Below are 27,022 nucleotides of genomic sequence, written 5' to 3'. Positions count from 1 at the left end.
CATCAGCGCCGATCCCACCTCCCCATTGGCTCCCGGCCCGACGCGCGTCACCGCGGCCGGCGCCCGCCCCCGCGCCCCGCCTGTCTCGGGAAGACGTGGGGAAGGGGCGAGCTGGGCACGGAGCCGGAAGCGGCCCGAGCGTGCCGCTCATTGGCCGGCGCTCAGGACAGGGCGGACTGTGATTGGCCAGCGGTGAGGAGTCGAGGGGCTTCAAATGGGGACAGGGCAGAGGCGTGGCAGCCCGTGTCCCCTCCTTCTGCCCTCCACTCTGGGGCGGCCCCGCCCCCCGATGGGAGGGGGAGGGCGGGGAGCTTGGCCAACGGCTCCGCGCTCCCTCAACCCGGGGGCGGGGTCTGGGGCGCATATGCAAGCGCGCCGGGAAGACCGTTGGGCGCCAGCAGAGGGCGCACGCGCGTGTGGTCTGTGGCTCCCGCCCTTCAAGGCCCGCGCAGCCTCAGTTGGTACCGGGACGAGCGCGGGAAGGCGGCGTGGCTGTGTTGGTAGTCTAGAGGTCTCCGCGTCCGGCCAGGGGGAACCAAAGAGAAAAGGAGAATAGGGGCGCCGTCATAGTCGAAGCGAGGTCCCCTCGAGACGTGCTCCGGGACCTCGGCGCTGGCCAGGGGACCTACCTAGAGATAGCCAGGCTCCAGCCACCAAGCTATGTACTGAGGCTCGCAGGACTCCCCTGGAGGGCCCTCGAACCTATGTAGAGGTTGTTCGGGTCTTACCCCAGAGTCTCGTCCGCCTCAGCCCTTTCAGGCGCGCCCCGGGGGCCTCGGAACCTGCCGAGGTAGTTAGCACAGTGAGAATTAAAACCTGCCGAGGTAGTTAGCACAGTGAGAATTATAGGGAATACTTACGAGCGTTGGTTCTGTGCCTGCCAGTGTTGTTAGCACTTATAAAAAATACATGAAATAGTTTATTCCCACCCCGACCCACTGAGGTAGGTATTGTTGTCCTCCCCCCCCCGCCCCCCGTTTTATGGTGAGAAAACCGAGGCCAAATAGGTTAAGTGACTTTCCCAGGCAAGTTGGTTTTTGAACTCAAAGTGACCAGCTTCAGAGGCTGAGGTCTTGATCATGTTGGTTTCCTGCATCGTAGAGACGGGCCACACACCACCTGCGTGGCGTCACCGCTATGTGTCCCTCTGGGGTCAGTCCTGGAGATTTGCCCAAGGATCTTACAAAAGATGGCCCCTGCCTCCAACTGCAGCACGTTCTTCTGCTTATTTGGCTCCGGTTAGGAAAAGCTTCAACCAGAGCCATAGACCACTTGGTTGGCTTCAGCCTCTGCGGCATTTGATACTCTTGACCACCTTCTCTGGCAGTTCTCCTTTTCTTGGTACACTTCCCATTTTATTTGCCTGTTTCTTTTATTACCTATACCTCCCCTTCTCTGGGTGCTGCTTCTCCAGATTCCATTGCAGTTTTGTGTGGGGGGGGGGGGGTTGCTTGGTGTTCCTCTTTCTATGTCTGTTCTTGCTTCCTGGGTGATCTCATTCACTTCTTGGCTCCTACTGTCTCCATACTGGTGATTCTCAGTTCTTAGAGAACCCATAGCCCAGCCATCCCTCCATGACCCAACTACTTCCTGGGCATTTACCTTTGGATCTGTCAAAGATACTTCAAACTCATCATGTCCACAACTGAACTTGTCATCTTGTACTCACACTAGCTTGTCTTGAATTACTTTTCTGAGACCTAAGCCACCATATTTTCTTTCAACCCTCACAGCCTGGTTTTTAAGGATGTTCTAAATAGCTCTGAAACCTTGCTTTTCTATTTTTTTTTTAATTAATTAATTTTATTTTCGGCTGTACTGGGTCTTTGTTGCTGCACGGGCTTTGTCTAGTTGCAGCGAGCAGGGGCTACTCTTCCTTGAGGTGCATGGGCTTCTCACTGCGGTGGCTTCTCTTGTTGTGGAGCACGGGTTCTAGGCACGCGGGCTTCAGTAGTTGTGGCTCACAGGCTCTAGAGCGCAGGCTCAGTAGTTGTGGCACGTGAGCTCAGTAGTTGTGGCACATGGGCTTAGTTGCTCTGTGGCATGTGAGATCTTCCCAGACCAGGGATCGAACCCGTGTCCCCTGCCTTGGCAGGCAGATTCTTAAGCACTGCACCACCAGGGAAGTTCCTTGCTCTTCTATTTTTTTTTTTTTTTTTTTGCGGTACGCGGGCCTCTCACTGTTGTGGTCTCTCCAGTTGCGGAGCACAGGCTCCGGAAGCGCAGGCTCAGCGGCCATGGCTCACGGGCCCAGCGGCTCCACGGCATGTGGAATCTTCCCAGACCGGGGCATGAACCTGTGTCCCCTGCATCGGCAGGCGGACTCTCAACCACTGCACCACTAGGGAAGCCCTCTTCTATTTCTTTTGCTCGTCAGATCATCACATCTCTCCACTGCTCTCCCTGATCGTTCTCTAATCCAGATTCCACCCTGCAGTGAGCTTAGTCTAAAACATTTATCCAATATCCATCCATGGTCTATTGGCAGGATAAATTCCTCACAGTTTGGTCCTAACCTCACCTTTTGTCCCACCCACACTTCATGGGATTGGGAACTCCCCAAGAGCTGAGACATGTCAGTTTAACAAACATTAAATACTTATAATAGGTGCTGAGGCACCAGGATGACTAAAGCAGTATACTGAGATTAGATTACAGCCCAAGGGGGTGAGGAGGAGGGAGAGGAGGAACTTCAATCTAGCAGTGGTAGGGCACTTAGAGGGGGGCATTATACTTTATTCATGGACATTCCCTGCCTCTACCACCTAAACAAGCTCACAGTGTCAGCCAAATGTTGAATTAAAATGAAGGAAATGTTTTTAACTGTACTTGGTAACAAAAATAATTGTTTGCATACTGCATTCATGTCTTAAAGGCTTTCATTTCTTTTGGATTCCCTAACCCCCTTCCCCAAGATCAGATCTTAAGGCAAACCTCAAAGCAATTCAGGTAGTGAAACTGCAGCCACCCTTGACACTTTCTTCTTTAAGTTCCTGCCATCCAGTAAGCCAAGTCTAAAGATTACTTTCCTTCAGATCACTTCTTCCTTCTTATTCCAGTCTGGCAAGCACTGTCCTGGATTAACTGAAATACCTTTCTAACTGATCTTCCTGCCTCTAGTCTACCCCACTCTAGTCCTTCCTGACAATGCATGCTAAGTGGATTTTCCTAATTTATTTCTTTTATTTATTGATTATTGATCAGTGGCTCTCCACTCCGGACCAACTTAATTTAAGTTCAGGCTCTCATCAGTGTGGACCCCGCCTACCTTCCAGCTTTCCTACTTCTTTCTTTTTTATATGTCACACAGAGAAAACCTTACCCAGCCAGGCCTTGTGCTTTCGTGACTCAAGTGATAGGGACCATCTTTCCTGCTCCTATCTTGTCTATTAAAATCTTCCTCATTCTTTTAGTCTGGCTCAGGCAGGATTGGGGATAACAAAGGACAGGAGCTTTGAGTTACTAAGGCAAAGAGCTTTCACCTGTAATATAGAGATCATAATCCTTATATCAGGTAGTCATGGTAGACAGCAAATAAATAACATTTGCTGAGTTCTTGGTACAGTTATCTTTCCTTTCTTTCCCACTTACATTTGTCAAACCATAATGTTGTCTATGTCCCCACACACTCTAAAATTCACACAAATTGTAGTTTATGTAAAAATTTATTTGACCAAAATGTAGAAAAAGTGATACTATTACATATGATACAGTTGCAAGAATCTAAATGAAAAGTGTGGGTTTTATTCAGTTGCACAATTTGCTAGTGTATCTCCTGGGTAGTGTGATGCTTAATAAATAGGAGTGAGGGGCAGGGGATTTGGATAAGCTAGAAGCAGGGTGATTTTTAGTCAGAATTGTAAACTTGAGTTGGCTCCCACACTGCTGGGGAATGTGGAATGTTTCAGCTCTGAGATGTTAACTGAGAAAGCAGAAATCTAACAAAGACAAAATGTGCAGCCCTGTCTACAAACTACTCCATATCCAGTTTAATCAGGAGTTTCTTGGTCTTTGATTAACTTTGTCCTGAAGAAGGAATTAAAGTTCCAGATAAGTAAATCTCCAATTTGCCAGTCCCTGGAGTATAGAGGAGATGAAGTTAGGCCACTTACTTTTTCATCTTTACTTTGATGTCAGAGAGCGCCATTCTGCCCAATATTTGTTTATAGAAAAAGAGTCTTAATTATTGATGCTAGCAGTGTTTTTGATACGGCTTCTCTGAATAGGACTGAATTCTACAACATTCATTCCTGCTGAGTGGATGGCCTCATATCGGAGCAGATAAGCATGGGTCATTATTGGAATAAAACATTAGCTCCTCAGAGAACAACTTTAGAGTGAAAGAAGCATGGAGAAGAGCATATCAATCATCTATTCCGAAAACATCTGGGTAATTATTATGACTCTTTTCCAGGCATTCTCATGCTGACTGCTCAGAGGATGTTTGTTCTGCACGGTGGAGGGTGGAAAAGAGGCAGGATGATCAGGTTAACCTCTCTGGTTTATGACTTCCCATAGTAATCCCACCCCCACCCCCCTTTTTTGCTCAGGATGGAAAATCCCCACCCATTTTAATGTGACGGTCCCTGGCCTCCTATAGTGTGACCGATGGTGAATATTCTTCAGCCTTTTAAACTGACCCATGACTAGATATCGGAATCTGTGTTTCGAAAGTGTGAGGTTGTCTATTCTCCCAGGAACCAAATGCCCTCAGTCTTAAGAGAGTATGCTCAATATGAAATACCCTGCCTACCTTAGGAATAAATGCAATTTAAGGATAAAAATAGAGCTGAAAAAGCTGGTGCCATTTGAAAAAAGGAAGGAATAGATTTAACTGGTGCTCAAAGCTTCTCTGATACAAAATATTTGGTCATGTGTTCATAATTTGCTTGACATTTCCAGCAAAGCGAAGAGGCAATAACAAAAGAAACTTCTTACAAGAGAAGAGAAAGACACGGAGCTCTGGAGTTTCTTTTGGAACAAGACTCTTCTGTTTTGGTTATATACAGTTTAGTTCGTTTAGTGTCTGATCCAGTGTCTGATGTAAGCCCACATTCTCTTCTTTGGCCTGGGCAAGCTTTTCTGGTGAGAATTAAGAATGAGGGAAAAATAAATTAATAAGCATCTTTGTTAAAGGAAAAAAAAAAAAGGTTTCTAAACTCCACATTGCCAGAGTGAAAGAGCAGAGAAGGTACTCTACATTTTAATTATAGCAGAACACCGTGGACTAGCAGACACTAAATGCCAAGTTTGGGAGCCGGATAGGGTTGCAAAATAAAATACAGGTGCTCCGTTAAATTTGAATTTCAGATAAACAACGAATAAATTTTTTAACACAGGTGTATCCCAAATGTTGCTTGAGATATACTTATGCTAAAAATTTATTCATTGCCTATCTGATATTCAAATTTAACTGAGTGTCCTATATTTTAATATGATAAATCTGGCAATCCTAGAGTCAGAACACCTGGATTTAAGCCCCAGTTGGGCCAATGAAGTAAGCCATTTAACCTTTCTAGGTCTCAGTTTCCCCATCTATCAAATGGGGATAATAATACCATTGTGTGGCATGGGGGTTATTATGAGGCACAAATGAGAAATGCTTCAGAACTTATGAAATGCTACACAGATTTTAGTCTAAGATATGGATGACTTAATACATTTTCTTCCTAGTGCTGGTTAATTAATCCTTGAGCTTATGGTAGGGAGAGATAATCCTGTAACCCATCTTTCCTTTGGAGCTTCTGGGAATGGCTGTTTAAATTCCACGCATAATTGTGTTATTGTTTCTATGTGTCCATAGCAGTGTAGTCAAACTGCAGGTAAATGCAACATGATTGAAATTTAAGCCAGACTATAGGTACATTATTAAGTAATTGAGGTGATGAAACAAACAAACAAAAAAAAACCCAACAAAACCCCAAAATCTAAGATGCCATCTAGGGCTGTGCATGACAGAGCATGAGAGAGAACTGGTTTGCAATGAGTGATGGCTGATAAGGACTAGGCCAAGACTTATTCAAATACCAGAGGAAAGCACAGTGCCTCATAAAATGTGATATGATCAGCTTGGAAATTTTCAGAAAGAATAAAAGTGACTGCAAAAGATGGCAGCCTTTCAACTAAAGCTACTGAACCTTTCATTTGATGTGGCACTTTTAAAAATCTAATCTAGTGACTATGACCTGGGAGGATTCTCTCAGAGGACAGTTACTTGGGCCTGTCCAGTCTGGATTAACAGAAGTAACTGAGGGCCTACTATGTGTGAACCAATTTCTCCATTACCTTATTTAATCCTCAACCACTGAGCTATCACTTTTGTTTTTGCAAAAAAGCTAAGCAGCTTGTTCAGGGTTGCACAGCTAAAATGGTAGAGCTGGGATGGAAACCCAGGTTTCCCAACTCCAAATCTCGACCTCACTTCACACCTTGCCACTTGGATTCCCTGGCATCTGCTTTATCATTAGGTCTGAGGCTAACTTTCCCCTAAAGTGTTAATTGCCCTTGAGAATGGGACAGGCCCCCACGCTGTCAACAGGTAGAAGTAGATCTCCGTGGCCCTAATCGCTAAATGAAGTTCCACCTAGGTGCTTAGTGATGCAGACTGACTGGATAGACAGGGCTGCAGTTATTTCAAAGGGTGGAGGCTACGTATGGCTGGAAAAATCCCAGGAACAAGTATGCAGAGAGAGAAAACAAAAAACACCTACCCCTACACAGTTTAATCTTTCCAGGGGCATATGTATAGCAATATGTGAGGGGAGTGGTTTATTCAGAAGTTCAGGGTGGACAGCAGTTAGGAACAGAGAAAGGTTGGAGGTGGAAGGGCATGGGTAGTTTAGGGAAGATGTATTTTGGAGGACTGAATATAAAGAATTGTGACAGAGGTTCCCACCTAAATAAAAAATTACTGGATGAGGAATAACAAGCTATAGTGACCAAAAATTAATGATCTCACTGGAGCTTTTCATGCCATTTTCAGGTTCAACGGGCAGTCTGGAAGACGGCTTGGACATCAAAATGTCAGTGTTTCTGGGACAATTTAAGGTGGTGGCAGCGGTGGGGTGCAGGGGAGAGCCACACAGACTATTTAAAATTTGGATTCTCTTGGGAAAACTGATGAGCTTTTGGTCACCATAGGTGTGAGCTTTTAACACCCACACGCAAATTTTATGAGCTGTCACTAAACCAAGGTTCCTGGCTCTAGTTAACTCAAGTATGAGGGGAGATAGATGTTAGCATCTCAGGCAACTTCGTTTGGAACTCAGGAAAGAATCACCTCACTTCCTTTGTTTGGCATTCCAGCAGCTTCCATTCCCTTGCCCTGTTAATGGGATGCCCTTTAATTCCTTGTATAGTTGTTTTCTAAGGGCAGGGTATAGAGGTGAGCTTCCTCCCAGGACTGGGAACTGGAGAGGTGTTCAGTGAACAATGAAGACATAGGGAACCCCAGGCACCACTCTCCAAGTATTTCACAGAGAAAACATGAGAAAAGGAGGACTAAGGAGACCAAAATGCCATTGCCGCTATTTGAATCCACAGATGAAGCCCCATCCAAAGGTAGCCTCTTTTTAGCGATAAGCCTGCTGGTTTTTGCAAGTTCTGCTGACTCTATTAAGCTGCTCAGGAGGTTGGATGAGTCTCCATTCAACATAATTTCTATTTAAGGAAAAACTGCTATTGGCATGCAGATACAGTTAGCTAATACATTTGAGAGCTCAGGCCAAGTTGGCTTTTGTTTTTACATTGTCAGAAAAGAATCATGTGGCCATAATTTTCTTTTTGAAACGAGCTCTTCATTTGAACCACTCACTTTTGGTTGCAATCATGGTCAAGGGCCTCATAGCTACGGCTCAAAAGCGGCAAGTGGAGAAAATGAAAATGAGAGGGCATGAAGGTGAGGACTGCCTGTCTTTATTTCTGTCACACAGTCACAGACACAGCAGAAGAAGGCTTGAAAGGTCAAACCAGGAGGCAGGAAACTGGAGCTTCTAGCTTCTAGAAGCCCACAGGAGTATAGGCACCACAGTGAGAAGGCAGACTTCAGTATTGCTAGGACAGAGGGCAGCACCCCAGCCGCCTCTTAGAGAGAGGTCATGTCGTTGAGAGCATGGTCCAACTCCTCGCTGATAGCTTTGTACTTGAGCTTCTGAGCATATAGCTCGTCTAGAGGGCGGAGGTCCCCAGGGAGAGAGTTCAGAAGAAGAGGTACAGGGTACAGAACGCGAGGGTCGGAATGGAGTGCCACACATGAGCAACGAGAGGAAGAAAAAGAAAGTGAGAAAACAAAGCATGAACTAGGAGAAAGTCGTGTCCTGTGTAACACAAAAGAGAAAGCAAAAGATCTATGGAGTGATTTCTAAGTGGTGTGAAGTTCTGCAGGGGGTTAGCCATAATGAACCTTTAAAAAGAGTGGTGACTAGAAATGGCTAGAGCTTCTCCCCACCAATCTCCCACCCCAGGTTATTTCTGACTTTCAATGATGTCATCCAGTCCAAAGGCTGTACTTTGGAATGGGGCATTTTCCCTTATATGGAAACCTCACTTCCTAAATCAAACATTGGGACACATGGTCTGAGGAATGAGTTCTGTACCCTTTCTGGGTGGGACAGGCAGTTTGGGAGATTTCGTTTGAACCCCAAGATTCTGGAAGTTCTGGGTTATTTCATGAAGAACATGGGACAGAATTTTTTTTAAAGATGGAACTCTTCAAGAAATTCTGGGATATGTGGGCAGCAGACTCGCAGACTGGAGTCTTAATTCAGGTCTCCACGGTCTCTAAATTTCCATTTTCTCATACTGTGATAAGCTTTGCACTCTCTGGGAGAGAGCTTCTGTAAAAATGCAAGGCATTTAAAAAATGCAAGGCGTGTCAGAAATGAGCAAATTAAAGGAAATTCTAAAGACTTGAAAAGAATCAGCCATATTTGGGTCTCTTTACTCACATGTGGAGCTAATTAAGCAGAAATATTTTAGTTCTTGAAAAATGGCGACCCTAGTCTGAATTTGATTTGCACTGTTCCATTCCAGGGCTCCAGACTTCCACATGTGACATCACTCTGCACTTTGCTATCCTAAAGTGGACGAAGCCCAAATCAGCCTTTCCAGATTCCCCCCAACTGTCTGGGGATGTGTCGTGTAGAGGGAGGCAGAGCAAACATAATTATATGGTAATTTCATACCTTCCAGGTCATCAATTGTCTTTTCCAGTTTTGCAACTGTTCTCTCTGCAAATTCGGCACGGGTCTCAGCCTAGGGCAGAAGAAAGGAGTCACTATGAGTGCTTTAAGACCAGCCGCAGGAGAAACCTGAACTAGTTGGATGGAAATCACACGCACCTCTTTCAGTTTGTCAGACAGAAGTTTAATTTCTTCTTCATATTTATCCTCCTTTTCAGAATACTGTGGGAGAGACCAAAACACTGCTTTTAAAAAAGGAAGGGAAAAAAAGCACAGAAGAATGCATGTTCCCTGTTCCTCGGAGAAAAGTGTGTGCTTGAAGCTATGAACCTGCCTAAGAAGTGGAGACAGGCACCTTCCCAGGCAGAAGAAATGTGTGCAAAACTCAGAGAATCCGGGAGAGATCCCTCTGGGATGGTATTGATCTCAAGACCTGAGATGACAACTCAGGATACACATGTGATGAATATGGTGCAGATGACCGCATGGAAATAGGCTACTCAAGGCCCTCCACAGCAGCTGGCCTAACCTATGTTTCCAACCCCACTTCCCATCAGCTTCCCCAAGGTGCTGGCCACTTCCTAGCCCTATTCTGAGTGTTCTCTGGTCTCCAGCCCTTGACTACAACTGGGCCCCCCAGCATGGAATGTTCCATTCCTCATTACTATCTGTCAGAAGTTATGTTTGTCTTTCAGGGCTCGACTCAGATGAATAGTAGCAAACCTTCATTAACTGCCTGCTATGTTGCTAGATATCATCAATCCCGATTTACAGAAGAGTAAAGAGTAACAGACAGGTTAGCTAATTTGTCTAGGGTCACATGGCTACGAAGTGACCAAGCCGTGACTGGAACCTGACTCTGGAATTTGAGCTCCTGGCCAGCATCCCGCTCTACGGTCTTTTCTAACGTCACCTCCTCGTGACACCTTTCCCAACTTTGTGAAGTCCCTCTGTTGAAGCCCCACTGCACTTTGTTACTTTATCAACCCCTCTACTCAGCTAGACTTCAAGATCTTCAAGAACAGAAGCCGTACCATCACTGTAGCATCTCTCCCCGTGACCAGGGCAGCATCTGGCATACATATGTGGTCTGCATTTATTCACCACCTATCCTAGTATGAGATATACGCCAGGCACAACGCTAGGACTAATGACACAGCTCTAAACAAGACATAGTCCCTGTCCTTAAAACCTACAATCTAGCAAGGAAGGCATGCAATTAGTTATGATAAATGTGATCAACCATCATGATAGGAAAAGAAGTAGGTGGGGCTACACAGCTGAGAAACACCTAACCTAGGTGAGCAATCAGGGAGGGCCTCTCATGCAGGGGCCTAAAGGATGAATAGGGGGTTGCCAAGCAGAGAGCAAAGGGAAGGCCACCCCAGGCTGAGTGGACAGCAGGTTCAAGGTATTGAAGGTGACCCACATGGAATGTTTGTGAAACTGAAGTTCAATGCAACTGGAGGGGAGTAGGAGGAGGGAGAATGAGAAAGAGATGAGGATGCAGGGGTTGGCGGGGGGTGGGAAGAAGGCCATGGAAGAGCGTGTACGTTGCTCCTAATGCTCTCTCCTGTAATGACTGCTTTGGGTACTGTTTCAGCTAATAAAGCCCAATTCCACCTCTGACTGCCGCTCGACCTTCTAGAAAGTATTTCTGGAGGAACCCAGGGATCCAGTTGAGAGTGAGGCTCTGTAGGCTCTGTATCTATATGATGATCCTCAGATCTACCTAAGAGGAGCCTGGCCAGGTCCCAGTCTCATTCCGTCTCCACCTTCCGGGAGGTAGAGATAAAAGATGGTGCTAAGACCCCATCTTAAAAGGGGGGAAATCTAGCTGCTGGACACCTCTTTCTGTAGGGGAAAAACCTGGCTGCTGGGCACCAAAGCTACTGTTAGCAAATACAGGTCAGATCCCTGATACCCTAGCACGCTCCTGAGTACGTTGGGGGAAGAAAAGAAGAAAGTCCAGCAAATCACCCTCCAGCTCAAGCCAACCACCAACCTTTTCAGATGCAGCCTCTAGCGACTTCAGGTTGTTAGTGACATTCTTGAGTTCTTCTTCCAGGTCACCACATTTTCTGCCCAAAGACAAGGGATTTTTGTGTCTTATCTTACATCAGGCAATTTCCCTAAAAGAAGTTTTCAAAAGGAGGAATCGCACTTCCAGGGGCCCCCAGAAGGAATGCGGGGGGAAAAATGTTAATGGCTTTTTCTGAGACACAGCGCTGTGTGTTTATCAAAACCCTATCATGCCAGGCAAAGGCGCGGCAGGCCGAGGAGTATTTGGAAAGTTTGTAAAGCACTCCTGGGCTCCTGCCAAGTCTGAGGCAACAGGGACTTGTGAAATCTATGATTGATGTGGTTGACTCTGGAAGGTGTTTAAGAATGAGATGGGGGCTGGGAGCAATCGGAGTTTACACCGGACACTCCAGGAAGCAAGGTTGGAGCGGATTTTCGAAACCAGATCTCTCTCAGCACAGCAGGAATGCTCCGGGGAGCTGGATTCCTCACCCAAGTCCGAGGGGGGAGGCATTTTGGTTTTCTGGTGGGGAGCTTGTGGGGATTCCGGTCAACCTTCTCACCTTTCCCCCCAGGAATGTGTCCCAATCCAACAATGACATCAAGAACAAGGCATTTAAACACTGACATGGCACCCTGCCCTCAGTGTTCCTTTAAGAAGGCACAGGGCTTCCCTGGTGGCGCAGTGGTTGGGAGTCCACCTGCCCATGCAGGGGACACGGGTTCGTGCCCCGGTCTGGGAAGATCTCACATGCCGCGGAGCGGCTGGGCCCGTGAGCCATGGCCGCTGAGCCTGCGCGTCCGGAGCCTGTGCTCCGCAACGGGAGAGGCAGCAACAGTGAGAGGCCCGTGTACCACAAAAAAAAAAAAAAAAAAGAAGGCACAGCCTCCTGAGGGATCCCCTCTGGGAAAACGGACTTCTGGGCTTCTCTGCTCTCCCTGTCTCACTCATCTTTCCCAATACCTTTGTGGGAAGAGTCAACACGTGGGCAGCACTGCCCAGGGCAGTAAGAACAAACAGTTGCCCATCATTCTTTGTCAGCCATGGAGGCAAAGAGGAGGCACTGAGCAATGAGTCTCAGATGCCCGTCCACTTGACCAGAGGCCCTGGTCGGTATCCATTCCCAACACAACCAGCTCCCTCCCAGCTCCACCCCCGCCCCGGAGCTGAGCTGGGCGCCACTCAGCCTTGCTCTGCCACTCACAGTTCAGACACCTCGGCACGCTCCTCTGCCCTCTCCAGCTCGCCCTCCAGGATGACCAACTTACGAGCTACCTGCAGAGACAGGAAGGATCGACCGAGACTGACCCCTAAGAGCCACATCTAGTTCAATGCCCTCCCCCGTGCAGACAGCAAGGCCACGCCCAGACCATCTGCAACGCGGGGCTTTCAGCTGCTTCTCCGACTCAGACAGTCCCGGAGAAAACCTAAATTCTCTCCCTCAGGCCCCGGGAAGTGAAGGAAGAGATGGGACCATGAGGGCAGGCAGAAGGAGCAACTGAGCTTTCATGGCCTGAAGACCCACGACTGGGGACCACAATCCCCCATGTTAGCCTAACACCAAGCTGCAGGACAAAAAAGGGATCTGATCGCTTGGTTTCCCCATTAAGTCTAAGTCCCCACTTGTCTGAGTGTCACAGAATTTCCCAGGACTTTTGGCGTCGTGGAAGATATGGTTTCCTAGCCAAGTGGCTGTCTTAGGAAAACAGATGTGGACACAGAAGGACAGCTGAGCTGACCAAGAACTTCCTTTAGGCGGCCCCAGGGTTCTCCCTATCACAGATCCATTTCCTCCCCACTTCCTGCTGCTGCCATCTACCAGCCCCACTCACCCCAACTCACCTCCTCGTATTTGCGGTCAGCCTCCTCAGCAATGTGCTTGGCCTCTTTGAGCTGCATCTCCTGAATCTCCATCTTCTCCTCATCTTTCATTGCCCGGTTTTCTATCACCTTCATTCCTCTGCAAGGAGCAAACCTCATCATTACTTCCATACATTACCGCCTCATCACACACCTCCATGCATCTGCTCATCTAAACACTTCTCTGACATCTACCAAGAACCGTACTCCGAACAGGAAATTGTAGAGCTGCTCACGTTCACTTCATCTTTGCCAAACGCCAGGCACTAAGTGCCTCAAACTTCACAACCCCCGCCCCCAGAGTAGGTACATTATCCCCATTTCACGGAGGAAGAAACTGAGGCATAGAGAGACTCAGTTAAGCAAATAACTTGCTTAAGGTTACACAGCCAGTAAGTGGCCGAGCTGGGATTCAAACTGGTGATGTGGCTCGAGTCCACACTCCCATCCTATAGAGTCTCTCACTAACTAGTAACAAGGGGGACTTGTACGCCAGCAGTTACCACGATGTGATCGGAGGTCTGGGCCCAGCTTGGCTGTTGGAATGATGAATTCTGCTGCAGTGAAGTGGTGTGTGTGTGTGTGTGTGTGTGTGTGTGTGAGAGAGAGAGAGAGAGAGAGAGAGAGAGAGAGAGAGAGACGAGGCACTTCCCAGAAAAGAGTCCACAAATGAACAAGGAGGGGAAAGGTATTCTTCAGTGAGACAGGGCTGTACAAGAAAGCCCCAGAGGAATGAAAGAATATGGCAGGGAGGTCAGGGTGGCTGGACCATAGGCTGCTTGAATGACACACTAAGTGTTTTATGCCAAGGGGACATGGAACCACAGGAGGGTTTCAAAAGCAGGAGTGAGTGGAAACCAGAATGATGGACTGCAGTGGGAAGACCAGGTAAGAGGCAGGTACCCACAAAGTGATGGGTGAGGAAGGCCTGAACTGAAGTGGATACTGAACTGAAGTCCACTTTGGAAAGGACAGCGTCCTGGGGATGGCTGGAAGTCTCCTACAACTTTTGACCATGAAATGGAGCTCACTCTAGCCTGCACTGCTTGGGGTGGACAAGGTAAGATCAGATACTTCCAAAGAAGAGGCCAGTGCTGGATAACGTATTGACGTGTGTTGTGCCTGCCAACAGCAGAGGACCATATGCTTCTTTTCTTTTTTTTTGAATTTTTGAATCATTTAATTTTTTTATACAGCAGGTTCTTATTGGTTATCCATTTAATACATATTAGCGTACGTGTGTCAATCCCAATCTCCCAATTCATCACACCACCCCAACCCCCACCATATACTTCTAACAAATACTTGCATTCGGACTATCACTACCATTCTCAGCTGACTATCAAAACACTGTCCATGCCTGTACCAGTCCTCAAGATCGTCAAGTTTGGAAAACCCTCTGCAGCAGTGGAGAGATCAAAGTGACTTGTCCAAGGCCACACAGTAAATGGCAGTGGCTTTTTGGAAGAACTTAAATCTAGATTCTCCATCTCCCAAGTATAAGATTCTTTCTACCTAAACAGCAGTGTCTAACAGGGGTACCATCAAAGGCCTCTGGTAACGTGATATCAATAAGTGAGGGGCTTTCCCAGGCTCTAGTGGTTTGCCTTGGGGAGGTCACAGAAGTGAGACAATCTGGCCAGGCTGGTCTGACTGTGAACAACGGTAGCAGCTAATCTAGGCCCCAGGCACAGCCATGAGCAACTTGTGACTGGATCCTTCACACTTCCTTGTGACTGCCCTGAGCGGCCACCCTCTCCCTCTATTAAGTGGCTGAAGCAGAGATCTGTGCCTGCACTGGGATCTGTGCCCTGGGTAGGACTATTCCACTGCACGGGAAGAAATTTCCCACTTGGGCAGCTCGAAAAGTCAATCTCCAAGATTCCCCGGTTGGTTCTGCTTCTCCAGGGTATGGTCACAACAGTACAATCGGGAATGAACCCTTGGGAGGAGTATATACCAGAAAACTATGGTGGATGGGTCCGGTGAGAATTCTGTTGTGAAGATGTGGCAGATACACGAGGACCAATGGGCCAGCCCACACCATAACCACACAAGGAACCCATTTACCACCACACAGAGACAGCTGCTTCTGTGAATTACACAATCTGCCCTCAGTCCTCCAGAGCCTGCGCCAAGGCGTGCCAGAGAACTTGCCCACTCTGGAGGACACAGTACCCTTCTGGAGGCAGCGTAGCTCTGTCAGTGGCAAATATATTAATGGGACTGGTTCGTGCATGTCCCTGACACACAGCTGTCCAGTAGCCCAAAGCCTGAAGCACTGCCTACGAACATCTATGTAGATGGCCCATTCCAAATTTTCATCCCCCGCCTTCTCACATCACCCTGGAAACTGATGTCTTGAGAACACTGATGACGAGACGCACAGCGACTTTCAGGGAGAATGTGAGAAGCAGCGTTCTGCAAACTGATTGCCAGTGATAGTTGCAGTTGCAATCTTATATGTGTCCATTTTTTGCCTTCTTCTGCCTGTTGTTAGTTTTCCTTTGGAGCCACCACATCAAATGCCCCTACCTACAGCATGATGGTTTACAAGGCGTTGCACCTACGTACACACCATACGCATTTGTACGTATGTGCACACGTGCAGGTCTGTGTGATCTCATTTACTCTCACCCCAGCTCTGGCAGGTCCGCTCTACGACACGATCCCCGTTTCCCAGAAGCAAGCGCTAATGCCACTGGGTTCAAAGCGTCCTTACCTCTCACTCTCATCTGCAGCCTTTTCTGCCTCCTCCAGCTTCTGCAGGGCTGTGGCCAGTCGTTCCTGAGCCCTGTCCAACTCCTCCTCAACGAGCTGGATGCGTCGATTGAGAGCTGCCACATCACCTTCAGCCTAGGGAGGTCAGAGGTGCAGCCAGGTTAAGAAGGAAACGGGTCAGCTAGCAGCAGGAGCCCTCCACTCACACAGTGCCCTTCCCCCAGCTAACCCGCTTCCCCTGCCAAAGCCCACCCAGGAATCCAGGTGATAAGGAATTCACACTCTGTCTCATCTGGAGAATGTGAATTTTCCATATGATCTTTCCCCCAAATGTCAGCAAACATCTACCACAATAGGACAGTCTCTCAAGTCAATACAGGAGAGAGAGATAAGTAAGCTGTATGTTCCAAGAGGATGGTGCTGGCCTCTCCATGGTATTTCTAGAGAGCAAGGCCACCAGTGACCGGCTCACCCTGTCACATAAGGTCTGCTCCCAGCCACCTGAATGGCAAGATAAATGCAAGAATCTGGACGCCTCAGTTACATGTTGGCCATACAGTTGGGAGGGAGGCTGGGGGCGGCCCAGTTGGAACGCCGTCCTTAACCAAGCCTGGCTGAGAGACGTTGGGACAAAAAGATACAAGAAAGGAAAGGAAAGAAAACTTGGTTACAGGCATGGGAGAGATGTCAGAATGTTGTTAGTGGCTTTTCAAGATGTTTTCACCTACAAGGAAGGGAATATGGTGGCGTGCATAAAAGCAAGAACTCCAGGATCACAGTGTGCTGGGTCAGAATCCCCGCTCTGCCAGTTTATAGCCACGTGGCATTGGGCAGGTCGTTTCACGGCTTGCTCTGAGCCTCCCTATCCCAGGGCCTGCTTGCTCCGCGCCTCTGTGGGGACTGTAAAGGAAGGGTATGGCATTGCACCTGGCATGTGGGAAGTCCCACAAAGTGCAGTTCTTACTGCCACGGTTTCACCTCATTTAATCCTCACGTATCTCACCCATTTTACAGCTGGGGAAATTGAGAGATCCAGTGAGGCGAAGTAGTTTGGTTCAGTGTCACAGAGCTGGTAGGGAACGGCTTCTTGAGCCCCAGCCCAGGGTTCTTCCCTCGCCGAACCTGTGCTCTGAGTCCTGCAGGGGCTTCGAGGCCACACACTTAGGAATATTGCCAATTGGTAAAATGGAGCTCAACCGACGGGAGAAATATAAAGCTACCCTGGCTTCTTCATAACAAGACAAGAATCTCCGAATTGGGGAAGGCTGTAAAAATCCGTGGAGTGATAGAATAAGGCCAGAGTTGCTGAAAAGCACAGTCAGGAAACTTTTCTTAGCTCCGGAGTCCTAGCGGCAGGGGGAGCAGAAGCTCCCACAGGTGTTTTTGATCGCAACTTCCTCTGCAACATCAGTTTGGGGAATCCATTTAAACCACTGATGAACTATTTTAAGAAATGTCACCCACTCGTTCCAACGAGTGGGTGCTTTTTATTCTTTTTAAATGATATGAATCTTAACTCCTTCAGCAACTGGGGCAGGAACTGACTTCCCCCCAACCCCGTGTTTTTTAGGACGCTCACAAAATGGTGCAACCAACACCATTATCTAATTCCAAACGTTGTGTCACCCCGAAAAGAACCCTCATACCCGTTAGTAGTCAAGGAACGGACGTTTTAGATCATGCAGAGGTGCTCGATTCATGAGTAGTCTTAAAAAAAAAAAAAACACTGCCTCTTTACGTGGGGGATTCTGAATCCCGACAACCAAGCTTTGGGCACATTTTCAACCATCTGGAATCGAGACAGTTCTGAGATACATTCATATATGTACACATACATACATATGTATTTTTGAAAAACTGCTAGTCACTGCTAGTCATTTTCGGTTCCACCCCTTCCTGCAATCAAAGCTTCTACACGCTACAAAGGATTTCCCTTATAAGGTAAAAGAGGCTTGCTAGATACATGTGGCAAAGGAACAGGAAGATGTCGGTTAATCACACAAAAATCTAAACGAAACCAGCTGTTGGGAGGCAGACCCAGAAGTCTGCCACACGCCGGCTCTTGGCTTTCTCTACAAGAGACTGAAAAAGTGCCCCCCCCTTCCCCCCTGGGCTCAATTCCTTTTGCCCAGGAACCTTCTTAAGGCTTTTCCCCTTTCCTGATCAAGAGAAGCATGCCTTGAAAAGTGAACTTTTTAAGAAGTTCGAAACTTTCCAAAAACATCTCTCCTCCCATATTGGACTGTCCCGCTCCTGAGTCTTGGCTCACGGCTGAGGGCCATTTTTAAGCAGAAGTAATTGTCCTCCAGAGATGACTTGGGATGAGATCAGAGGGAGGGTTATGCCGGTTACGTGTGCGAAAGAGGCCAAACTGGCTACTGTTGGAGGCTTACACCAGGTTTCTGAGGCCTCTTCACGCCAGAGCAGCCCTTACAGGATTAAATGCTTTGACTCTGGCCAGCGGAGAAACAGTCTGGGGGGCTCTTCCCCAGACCTGTCAGTACACATGGCAGCTCCATCTGGTTGGGCACTTTTTCCACTTTTGGGGTACCCACCCTGAGTCCCAGCACTCCAGCTTTCAGGGACCCTGGGCTTCCACCCTCTCCCCCAACTTTCTTTCCTCTGAGTCTTTGCACAGTCTCTTGTCCCGGAAAACTCTTATTTATTCTATAAGACTGTTCAACCTCCATTTTGAAGCCTACCCCACTGGTTCTCTACTTCTGTCATGCTCCCATAACAGTACGCAGACACACCCCGCCCACAATGTTAATCAGCCTTATTTGTCTGACTCTCCTTGCCCCCCCCCCAACTAGGCTGTGAGCTCCTCTAGGGGTAGAACGAGGGGAGAAAAAAGTCCAGTAATAGAGCTCGTACTATATGCCAGTTGCCATGTAGGGAGGTTTTTACTCCTGAGACCCTCCCAACTATCCTTGGGGTCAGCATTATTGTCATCCCTACTTTGTAGATGGAGACACGCTCCTAGCAGTTAAGTACACCAATACAGATCTCTCTCCAGCCCCACTGGTGGCCACCACCTGTCCCGTCCCAAGGGGCAATCAGGGGACGGAGAGGGGGCGGTGAGGCCCCCTCCTCATTCAGCCCCATTATCTGCCTCAAGCCCCGCAACTTGCAGCGGCCGCACACAAAACGATCTTGGGTCGGGGGCCCCATGCTAACATTCCAAGGGTCTTCTAGAGGAAGGCGGGTTCCGCGGCCCGCGTTCCCACAGGGACCAGCTGGGGAGGGAAAGGCCCGCGGCTCGGGACTGAACTTCCGCCCCAAGTCTGGAGCAGACACGTCGCCGCCGCGCCCCTGGGAACAGCTGGGAAAGTTCGGCAGGAACCGGGAAGCCTCGGAAGAGGCGAGAAAGTGCGACGCCCCCAGCTCCACTCCCGGTTTCGGCCTGTCCAACCCTAGACAATGGAAGTTCAACGTTTTCACGCTCACTTCCCGCTCCTAGGTGGAGCAGCAGCTCCCCGCCCTCCCCCGCCCGGACCCCGGCGCCAGCGGCGAGTCGGAAGGCAGCAGGGTGCCCCCTACCCCCTCTCCCTACTCCAGGATCGCGTACACCCCCCCGCTCCGCCCCATCCCCCCATTTCCCGCTCGGCCGGCCCCGCCCGACCCGGATGCGGCGCCCCCTCCCCCGTCCCAGGCTAGGGAAGGAGGATGGCGATGGAGGAACGGGTCTCAGCAGAGGGTCCCAGGTTGCGGGTCCGCGATCGGGAGCGCCGGGGCCCGAGGGTGCAAAGGTGGGATAATGGGGGCGATGATGGGGGGCGACAGCGGCGGGCGCGCAGGGAGCGCGGGAAGCGGGCGGCGCCGGGATAAGGGAAGAAAGGAGGGCGCGCCGCAGCCGGGGGTGCAGGAGCCGGCGCGCAGGCTCTCACTTTCTCTCGCCGCTCGCGCTCGCCGTCCAGCTCCCGCTGCAGGCCCTGCGCGCGGTCCTCCGCCTCATCCGCCTGCTGCTGCAGGGCCTGGATCTTGCGTTTCACCGCCTCCAGGGAGTTGAGGCCAGCCATGGCGCGGAGGCGCACGCAGCGGGCGGCGGGCAGCGGCGGGCGCTCGTCTCGGCTCGGCTCCGGCGAGAGCTGCAGCAGCCGCGCCCCGGCCCCAGAGCCTTTGCCTGCGCCAGTGCCGCCCCCGCCTCTCCCCGCCCCCGGCCCGGCCGCTGTCGGGGCGATGAGGTCACCCGGCCGGGCAGCCGACGTCAGCACCGCTGGGGGAGGGCCTGACGTCGGCACCGCTGGCCGCAGCTGCTGGAAAGTGCCCTCTTTCGGGACTTATTTGGAGAAAGCGCCGGGAGGCACCGCCTTCTCCTCTTCCTCTTCCTCCTCCTCCTCTTCCTCCAGCGCTTCCCGCCCGCCTGGCCCCGGGGCTCCTGTCCGGCCCTGCCACGGGCGCCCCCATTACTGGGCACGTACGTCGGAGGCTTTCTTCTCTGTCAGCTCCAGCTTCTCCTGCGCGTCCTTCAGGTCCTCGGAGTATTTGTCCAGCTCATCCTCCGTCCCCTTCAGCTTCTTCTGGAGGTGCGTCAGCTCCTCCTCTACCTGGGGACAGATAGGGGGACGCATCAGCCTGGGGGCCACGTCCCCGCGGCGCAGGGGCGTCCCCCGCATTCATAGGAGTCCAGGTTTCCTCATCTGTAAAACAGGGGTAACAATGTTACGCACCACTCAATAAACGCACCACTCATACCTGTTAATATGACTTTCACATCCTTTCCTTATCCTGGGACCAGCTGTGCTTATCTTTTTTTGGAGTCCCCCAATACTCTTGCAGAATGGATCACAGCTTTTGGGAAACAAGTCCCGACAAGTTTCCTACAAACACGCGTTCAATTTTGCAGCCTCCTCAGGGGAGTCTCATACTCTGGGCCTGGACCATCCCTCTACCCTCAGCCTTCCCAACACTGTCAGCAGAGGATCTTCCTAAGTATGTTTACCCTCCCTCTGTCTAGAACCTGCCATGGTTCCCTATTGCCCAAGAGAGTGGTTCTCACAAAATACCCTGAAGGATTGACAGGCTCAGTCCCCGCCCCTGCCCCCCACTCCTGGACTTTGGGGGCTTACTAGAAGAGAGCTACTCCTTAAAGATCACTTTCCTGGAAGGCTCAGGTTAAATCTCTTAAATTCTTGCAATCTGGCTTGTGTTCGTTTTAATAAAAGTGTCTCCTGCATTCCCCACATTTTCAGTCCTCTTCTGTTTATCCCAAGAGTCTTGCCAGCCTCCTGGCACCCCCAGTTTGAGAAGGTCAGGTCTGTGGGATACAAACCACAGACCCCTTCACCTCTCCATCACCCCCCACCACACCAGTCAAGGGTCAGCTCAGAAAGCTTTCTCAGCACCCTCCCTCCCTCCCTCTGTGCGCCTCCCTCCCCTGCAGTAACTCTAGGCTGGGGTGGTCAGTCCAGATCAGGCTTTGATCTGATTTTATGTCTCAGGTGGTTTGACCCCTGGTCCTGTTCATGCTCCCAACGTGGGCAGGCAGCCCCCATGGGCCCTGCATCCTCCTCCTCCTCACAGCAGGAAGCCCAGAGAGGTGGAGTGACTTTCCACGGATCACACAGAACAGGATTTGAACCCACATCTGAACAGGCCCTCGTAACAGGCCTGCTTTTCTGCATCCCTCCCTAACTTGCTCATGTTCACGCCTGAGACAATGTGCAAGATGTGCCAGGTTCTGTGTGTGTGTGTGTGTGTGTGCGCGCGTGCACGCGTGCATGTGTGCAAATTCTTAAAAGGGCTGCTATCCCAATCTCCCACCCAGCCTCCCATTTCCAGGGCTACTGAGTGTCCTACCGCTGAGCTGGGGAATGGAAAAGAGGGTGGGAGATCAGAGGAGGAGGAGAGTGGCTGCAGCTCCCGCAGCTCCCGCCTAAGACAGGGTCCATCGACCCTGACTTGACCTCTAGGCAAGGAGCCCGGAAGCCTGACTCCAAATCCCACCTGTATGACCCCGTCCCCTTTTCTGGCCTCAGTCTCTTCATCTGCAAAATGGAAGCCTTGACGTGGTGGTCTCTGAGCGCCCTGGCTACTGCTTTTGAACTTCCACTTTCACTGAGAAAATGAGTCAGTTTCCTTAAAGACAGGTCAGCCTGACCCAGCGTCCACCTGACTTCCTTCCAGATCTGTGTGGTAGAGCATTTCCTAGGTGCCAACTGTGTGCCAGGCACAACGCTCTTTTAACATGAAAAAGTGAGGGCAGGTTCTGCAGCGTCGGGCTCATTTGGGTGTCAAGATTGTTTTTGACGACTTTTTCTGGCAAAGTTTGGACAACAAGGAGTGGGGACTGTGATAAGGGAGGCAGAGTCCTATGAAGCAGTTAGAATGTGCCAGACACATTACAAATACCGTCCCCCTGAAGCCTCGTGTCACAGAAGGGTAAACTGAGTCCCTAAACAAGAAAGGGACCTGCCCAACGCCATACGGATAGGGCACTGGAACCCTTGTCAGACTGATTCCAAAACTGGTAGGCTATACTGTGCCCACTGCCCATCACGCCCTCCTCCCACTGACCCTCCACACCCAGCCCCCTCCCCTGGGTGGCCTGCACTGCTGCCCTGGGCCCCCAGTCCCTGTCCCACCCTCTCGCCCAACCCTGACCCCTGAGGCAGGGGGTGCCCTCCGTGTTTGGTTCTGTCTCCCCCAGCCTGGGGCTCCTTGCGAGACAGGCCTGGGGCTGAGGTCAGTCTGGGCTCCAGCATCACCCAGTATGGGACTGGGCCTGATGTTCGCCACAGAACCCTGGGGGAAGTTTGCAGAATGAATCAATGACACAACTGCAAACCCCTCAGTGGTTGGAGCTGGGTCTGAAAAATAAATAAAGTGGACACAGATCGGGTTCCTTTCCCTCTGTCCGAATTCCACACACAAAGTGTGTACGGGTGCGTGGTGCCTTGCCGGGGTTGGGGCGGGGGGGGCGCTGAGCCTTGCACTGACTCTGCAAGGTCTCCCTCAAGTTGCTTCCTTCTTGGGGCCTAGTTTCCCTGCCTGTAAAACTTTGGCCAGGAGGGTCATGGGCTGCGTACCATAGTCCCGGCAAATGGGGCCTTTGGGCAGGGCTGAGGCAGGATGTGGGGTCAAAGGCCAGTTGGGGCGGATGTCGCTGCCCTGGGAGGGGAGCGGGCAGGATGTGGGCAGGCTGGGCCTCCTGGTCCCATTTCCATACTGGAGAGAGAGGGCTTGGAATTGGGACTTTACTGCAGGTTCCCTGAGGGTCAGGCTGGCCTAAGACCCATGCTCTCTGGCCTCCTGAAGCATAAGGCAGTCCAGATAAATTGAGTCTTTCACCATCTCCCGCCTTTGCCCCAGGCAGAACTGGCCATCTGCGCTATGGGGCTCAGACTTCTGCTTTGGACCTCTGGAATCTTGGGTGCCCTGCCATCAGAAGGCGTTGTTTGCCCCCATTTCTCAGATAAGAGCACTGAGGGCTCAGAGAGGGGCAGCAATGTGCCCTGAGTTACAGAGCTAGGAGATGATCCGGCCTGGATTTGAGCACAAGTCCACCCCAGTGGGCAGCTTTGTGGAAAAAAAGAGAACAGAATGAAAATCCAGCTGGAGACCAGAGAACCTGTCCCTGCCTCCTTGGCCGTGCAGCTGGCTGGATGCTTTGAGGAGCCTTCCCTTTTGAACTTGTGTGCGCCTTGGTAGAGTGTGCTCTATCAGTCACTCACACCTTAGTGAAAATTAGAGCCATAGAATTGCTTTTTTTCTGAATTCCTAGCTAAGCCCCTCTTGGTAAGGGCTAAATGATGGATGGAAGCCGGCAGCTCAGGGCCAGCCCAGGATGGGTGTTTGTGTTTGCCAGGGAGGGAGGAGGAGAGTTTATGGCAGGGAGAACTGGGGTGGGGCTGTCCTGTGCGGATGTGTCACAGGCGCCTAGGGCAGCCCCAGGACACTGGGGGATGGGGAGGCCCAAAGGGGAGGTAGGGCAGGGCGGGAAAGAATCCTGAGTTTATTGAGCGCTTACACTGTGCCGGGTCCCAGGCCAAGGGCTCCACCTGCCTAGTCACCCCTCGTCCTCCCATGGTGGTGAGGAAGGCATCACTTTCACTTCCCCATTTCACACAGGTAGCCACCGAGGCACAGAGAGGTGAAGGTGTTTGCTCCAGGGTGCTCAGTGACTAAGCTGTGAGCAAGGCCAGCCTGAGTTCAGAGCCTGCACTTTTACCTGCTGAGCTGGCCTGACGCCTGGGATGGGCAGGGCTGGGCACTTGGTGGTACCGTCCTAAGCGCCTCCTGGGGTTGATTCGAGACCCTGTTGCTCCTGAGGGCTTGGCAGTTGACCCCAAGGGTGCAGATGAGCCGTGTGGGGCAGGGCACTGTGGGAGGGCTCAGGACCCCCTTCCCTCCTCTCACTGGCGGCTCTGGCCACCCAGACACAGACAACTGACTTCTGCTGTGTCCCAAGCCACGGCCTTGGGACGGCCCAGCCCAGGACACTTCCATTAGCTCTCTGATGTGTCCCGGCTGCCTGGGCCTCCCGGGAACCTTGTCCCCAAAGCTCTGGGTCTGGGGCCTCTGCCTTCCACAGGTATCCCCGCCTTCCCCTGCCAGGCTCACAGCAAGGGCTCCCCAGATACACAGAGACACATTGAGATTCTCAGGTTCACCCTCAAATCTCTACCCACCCTAGCCCCCAGCCCCTCACTCAGCTGCCCCTGCAGTCGGTCACAGCCGGCCCCACCATGCACCCACACTTGGCCACTCTCCTCGGACTGTCACGCACAGTCACACCTGAGTGTGCTCTGACACGGGCGCTGGGTCACCCACACTGACACAGATACCCCAACAGGCACACACATACCCTGACACACACACACGCATGCCAGCCCAAATACACAGTCACCTTAACACACACACACACACACACACTCACCCTGACACCCGCACACTCCATTAATGTCATGTCAACTTTTGCCCAAGCACACACACAGCTAGCCTCTCCCTTATACACCCAAACCCCTGCTGATACCACCAACACACGCAGACTCACAAACATAGCCATACTCTTCCACACCCACTTTCCCACAATTGCACGCGCAGGCTTCCCTCTGCACACACATTCTTAGTCACCTTCACCCCTCCAGAGAGCTGAAACACACACACAACACATGTGAACACACAAATACTCACACACACACAAATACCTTTCACACACACAGCATCCCCAAACCACCCCCTCTAGGATACCCCCCAACACTGATGCCTTCACCCCAACACACATCCGCACACCTCACATCTGCACACACACAACCAGCCCACACAAACACCCCTCTCTTTCTCACACGCTTTCTTAGTCTCTCTCTCTCTCTCATTCGCTTTGCTCCCACTGGCTTTGTTGGGAGTGGGTCCAGTTGGCCCCCTCTCTCCCAGCCCAGAGACCCCTCCAGGGAAGACGAAGCAGCACTCTTTCTCAGCCGGAGCATCACCCCCTGTGTCTCCCCCAACCTCCGAGTACCAAGATTTCCCAGACCCCCACCGTCGGCCCCAGAAGCTCGCCAGCTCAGAGAGGGTGCTGGGCTGCCCGGCGCAGCCCAGCAGAGGCACGTCCGTCACCTGCTTGCACTTCTCCTCAGCAGCTTTCTTATCCGACTCCGCCTGCTCGGCCCGGTCGATGGCGTTCTCCTTGTCCAGCTTCAGCATCTGCATCTTCTTCTTGATGGCCTCCATGGCTGGGCAGTCGGGGGGCGAAAGCGCAGGAAGGGCTGCGGGATCGAGTGAGCGGCGAGGGCGGTGGAGAGGCCCTTATAGGCTCCCCAGGGTGCGCCACCCTGCTCCGGGGCGAGTCTTGGAGGAGGCCCAAGCTCAGGCCGGCTGGGCCAGCCACCACTCGCTTGCTTGTTCAGGAGGACTTGGCCAGCTCACCAGCCTCCCCACAGCCCTCGCCTTATTTGGATCTAGGATTTTCTCAAAGGAAAAAAAAAAAAAAAGGCCCGACCCGTTTCCGTTTTTAACCTGGTGACACAGGTCCCGCGTGCGCGAGCAGGCAGAGCGCCGGCCCAGGAGGATGAGGGCGGCCTGCCGGCTGGTCTGTTTCCCCATCTGTGCTTGGGTGGGCTGAAGAGGGCTTGTGGGGGGGTGCAGAGTAGGGGTGTGGTGCGATGACGGGGCTCCTGTCCTCCCTTCTCCCCTCTGGGTCCCTCCAGGTATTGGGGGGTCAGGACCCCATCCCATCTGCTACCACCCCTGGGGGACTCCCTGGATTACTCCCACCTGTCTGACCAGTCTCTGTCTCATCATGTCCCTCTCTCTTTCAGTGACTGTCTCTGTCTCTCTCTATCTCTTTTGTCTCTGTGTCTCTCTCCATCTCTTTTTTGTTTCTGCGTCTCTCTCCATCTCTCCGTCTCTTTGTGTCTGTCTCCATTTCCCTCTCTCTGTCTCCCCGTCTCTTATGGTCTTTTTCTCTCAGACTTTTTCTGTATCCTTTTCTCTGTATCTCTCTCTCTCTCTCTCTATCTCCTCCTCTATGTCTCTGTCTCTCTCTGTCATCTCACCTGCCCCTGTGGATCCGGCCCACAGGGGCGAGATGGACCCGGGCTGTCTTTCTTTCGGAAACTCTGGGAGGCCAAGGCGGGCCCAGACCAGACCCTTGATGCCTTCCTTAGATCTTGCCCCCTCCCTCTCCCACTCCGAATCTGGCCACGGCTCCCCAGCACTGGCAGGAACAGGAGGCGGCTTAGCTTCTCACTCAAGACTCCTGTTCACCCCCACCCCCAGCTCTCCCCACACTCAGCTCAGCTCCTTCCACTGCTTCCCAGGCAGGGCTGCCATTTCCCCTCCTCCAGGCCTTTGCATGTTCAGTCCCTTCTGCCTGTTTTGCCTTCCCTCCAGCAACTGGAGCAGGGACTCACTGCCTTCAGAAAGATGTATTCAAAAAAAAAAAAAGAGGGCTTCCCTGGTGGTGCAGTGGTTGGGAGTCCTCCTGCCAATGCAGGGGACGCGGGTTCGTGCCCCTGTCTGGGAGGAGCCCACGTGCCGCGGAGCGGCTGGACCCGTGAGCCATGGCCGCTGAGCCTGCGTGTCCGGAGCCTGTGCTCCGCAATGGGAGAGGCCACAACAGTGAGAGGTCTGCGTACTGCAAAAAAAAAAAAAGAAAGAAAGAAAGAAAGATGTATTCACTCATTCATTCACTTGAGAAACACAGAATACCTCTCACGTGCTGAGCCCCAGAAGCACAGGCTTGGAATGTGGGAGCCATTACTATTATTGTTATTATTTGATCATCTGTTTTGGACAA

At 51.2% G+C, this 27,022-nt stretch overlaps 1 protein-coding gene across 2 annotated transcripts; it reads right to left on the bottom strand.

The window, feature by feature from the left end:
- Positions 1–3,646: 3,646 nt before the first annotated feature.
- Positions 3,647–25,491, bottom strand: TPM4 (tropomyosin 4). 2 transcript variants are annotated; one of them, XM_082651169.1, is made up of 9 exons: positions 25,342–25,491; positions 20,205–20,330; positions 15,785–15,918; positions 13,045–13,162; positions 12,407–12,477; positions 11,185–11,260; positions 9,339–9,401; positions 9,183–9,252; positions 3,647–5,082 (listed from the first exon to the last, which is right to left on the bottom strand). In XM_082651169.1, exons 1-9 carry the CDS (start codon positions 25,453–25,455, stop codon positions 5,000–5,002), a joined length of 855 nt encoding a protein of 284 aa, XP_082507295.1. In that variant the 5' UTR covers positions 25,456–25,491; the 3' UTR covers positions 3,647–4,999. The 2 variants fall into 2 exon arrangements, with proteins under 2 accessions (XP_082507295.1, XP_082507294.1); XM_082651168.1 differs by lacking the exons at positions 20,205–20,330; positions 25,342–25,491 and adding an exon at positions 19,671–19,930.
- Positions 25,492–27,022: the final 1,531 nt, after the last annotated feature.

This window comes from Grampus griseus, assembly GCF_964374135.1.
Source record: "Grampus griseus genome assembly, chromosome: 3".
NCBI lineage: Eukaryota > Metazoa > Chordata > Mammalia > Artiodactyla > Delphinidae > Grampus > Grampus griseus.
This window is presented reverse-complemented; position numbering and strand designations above follow the sequence as displayed.

What these genes read in the sequence shown, in the direction of transcription:
- TPM4 (XM_082651169.1), bottom strand. Translation starts at nt 25,455, where the DNA reads ATGGAGGCCATCAAGAAGAAGATGCAGATGCTGAAGCTGGACAAGGAG. An exon ending in GCTGCAGATGAGAGTGAGAG is followed by an intron (nt 13,163 to 15,784) that starts GTAAGGACGCTT and finishes TGCTCCTTGCAG; the next exon opens with AGGAATGAAGGTGATAGAAA. An exon ending in GACAATTGATGACCTGGAAG is followed by an intron (nt 5,083 to 9,182) that starts GTATGAAATTAC and finishes AATTCTCACCAG; the next exon opens with AAAAGCTTGCCCAGGCCAAA.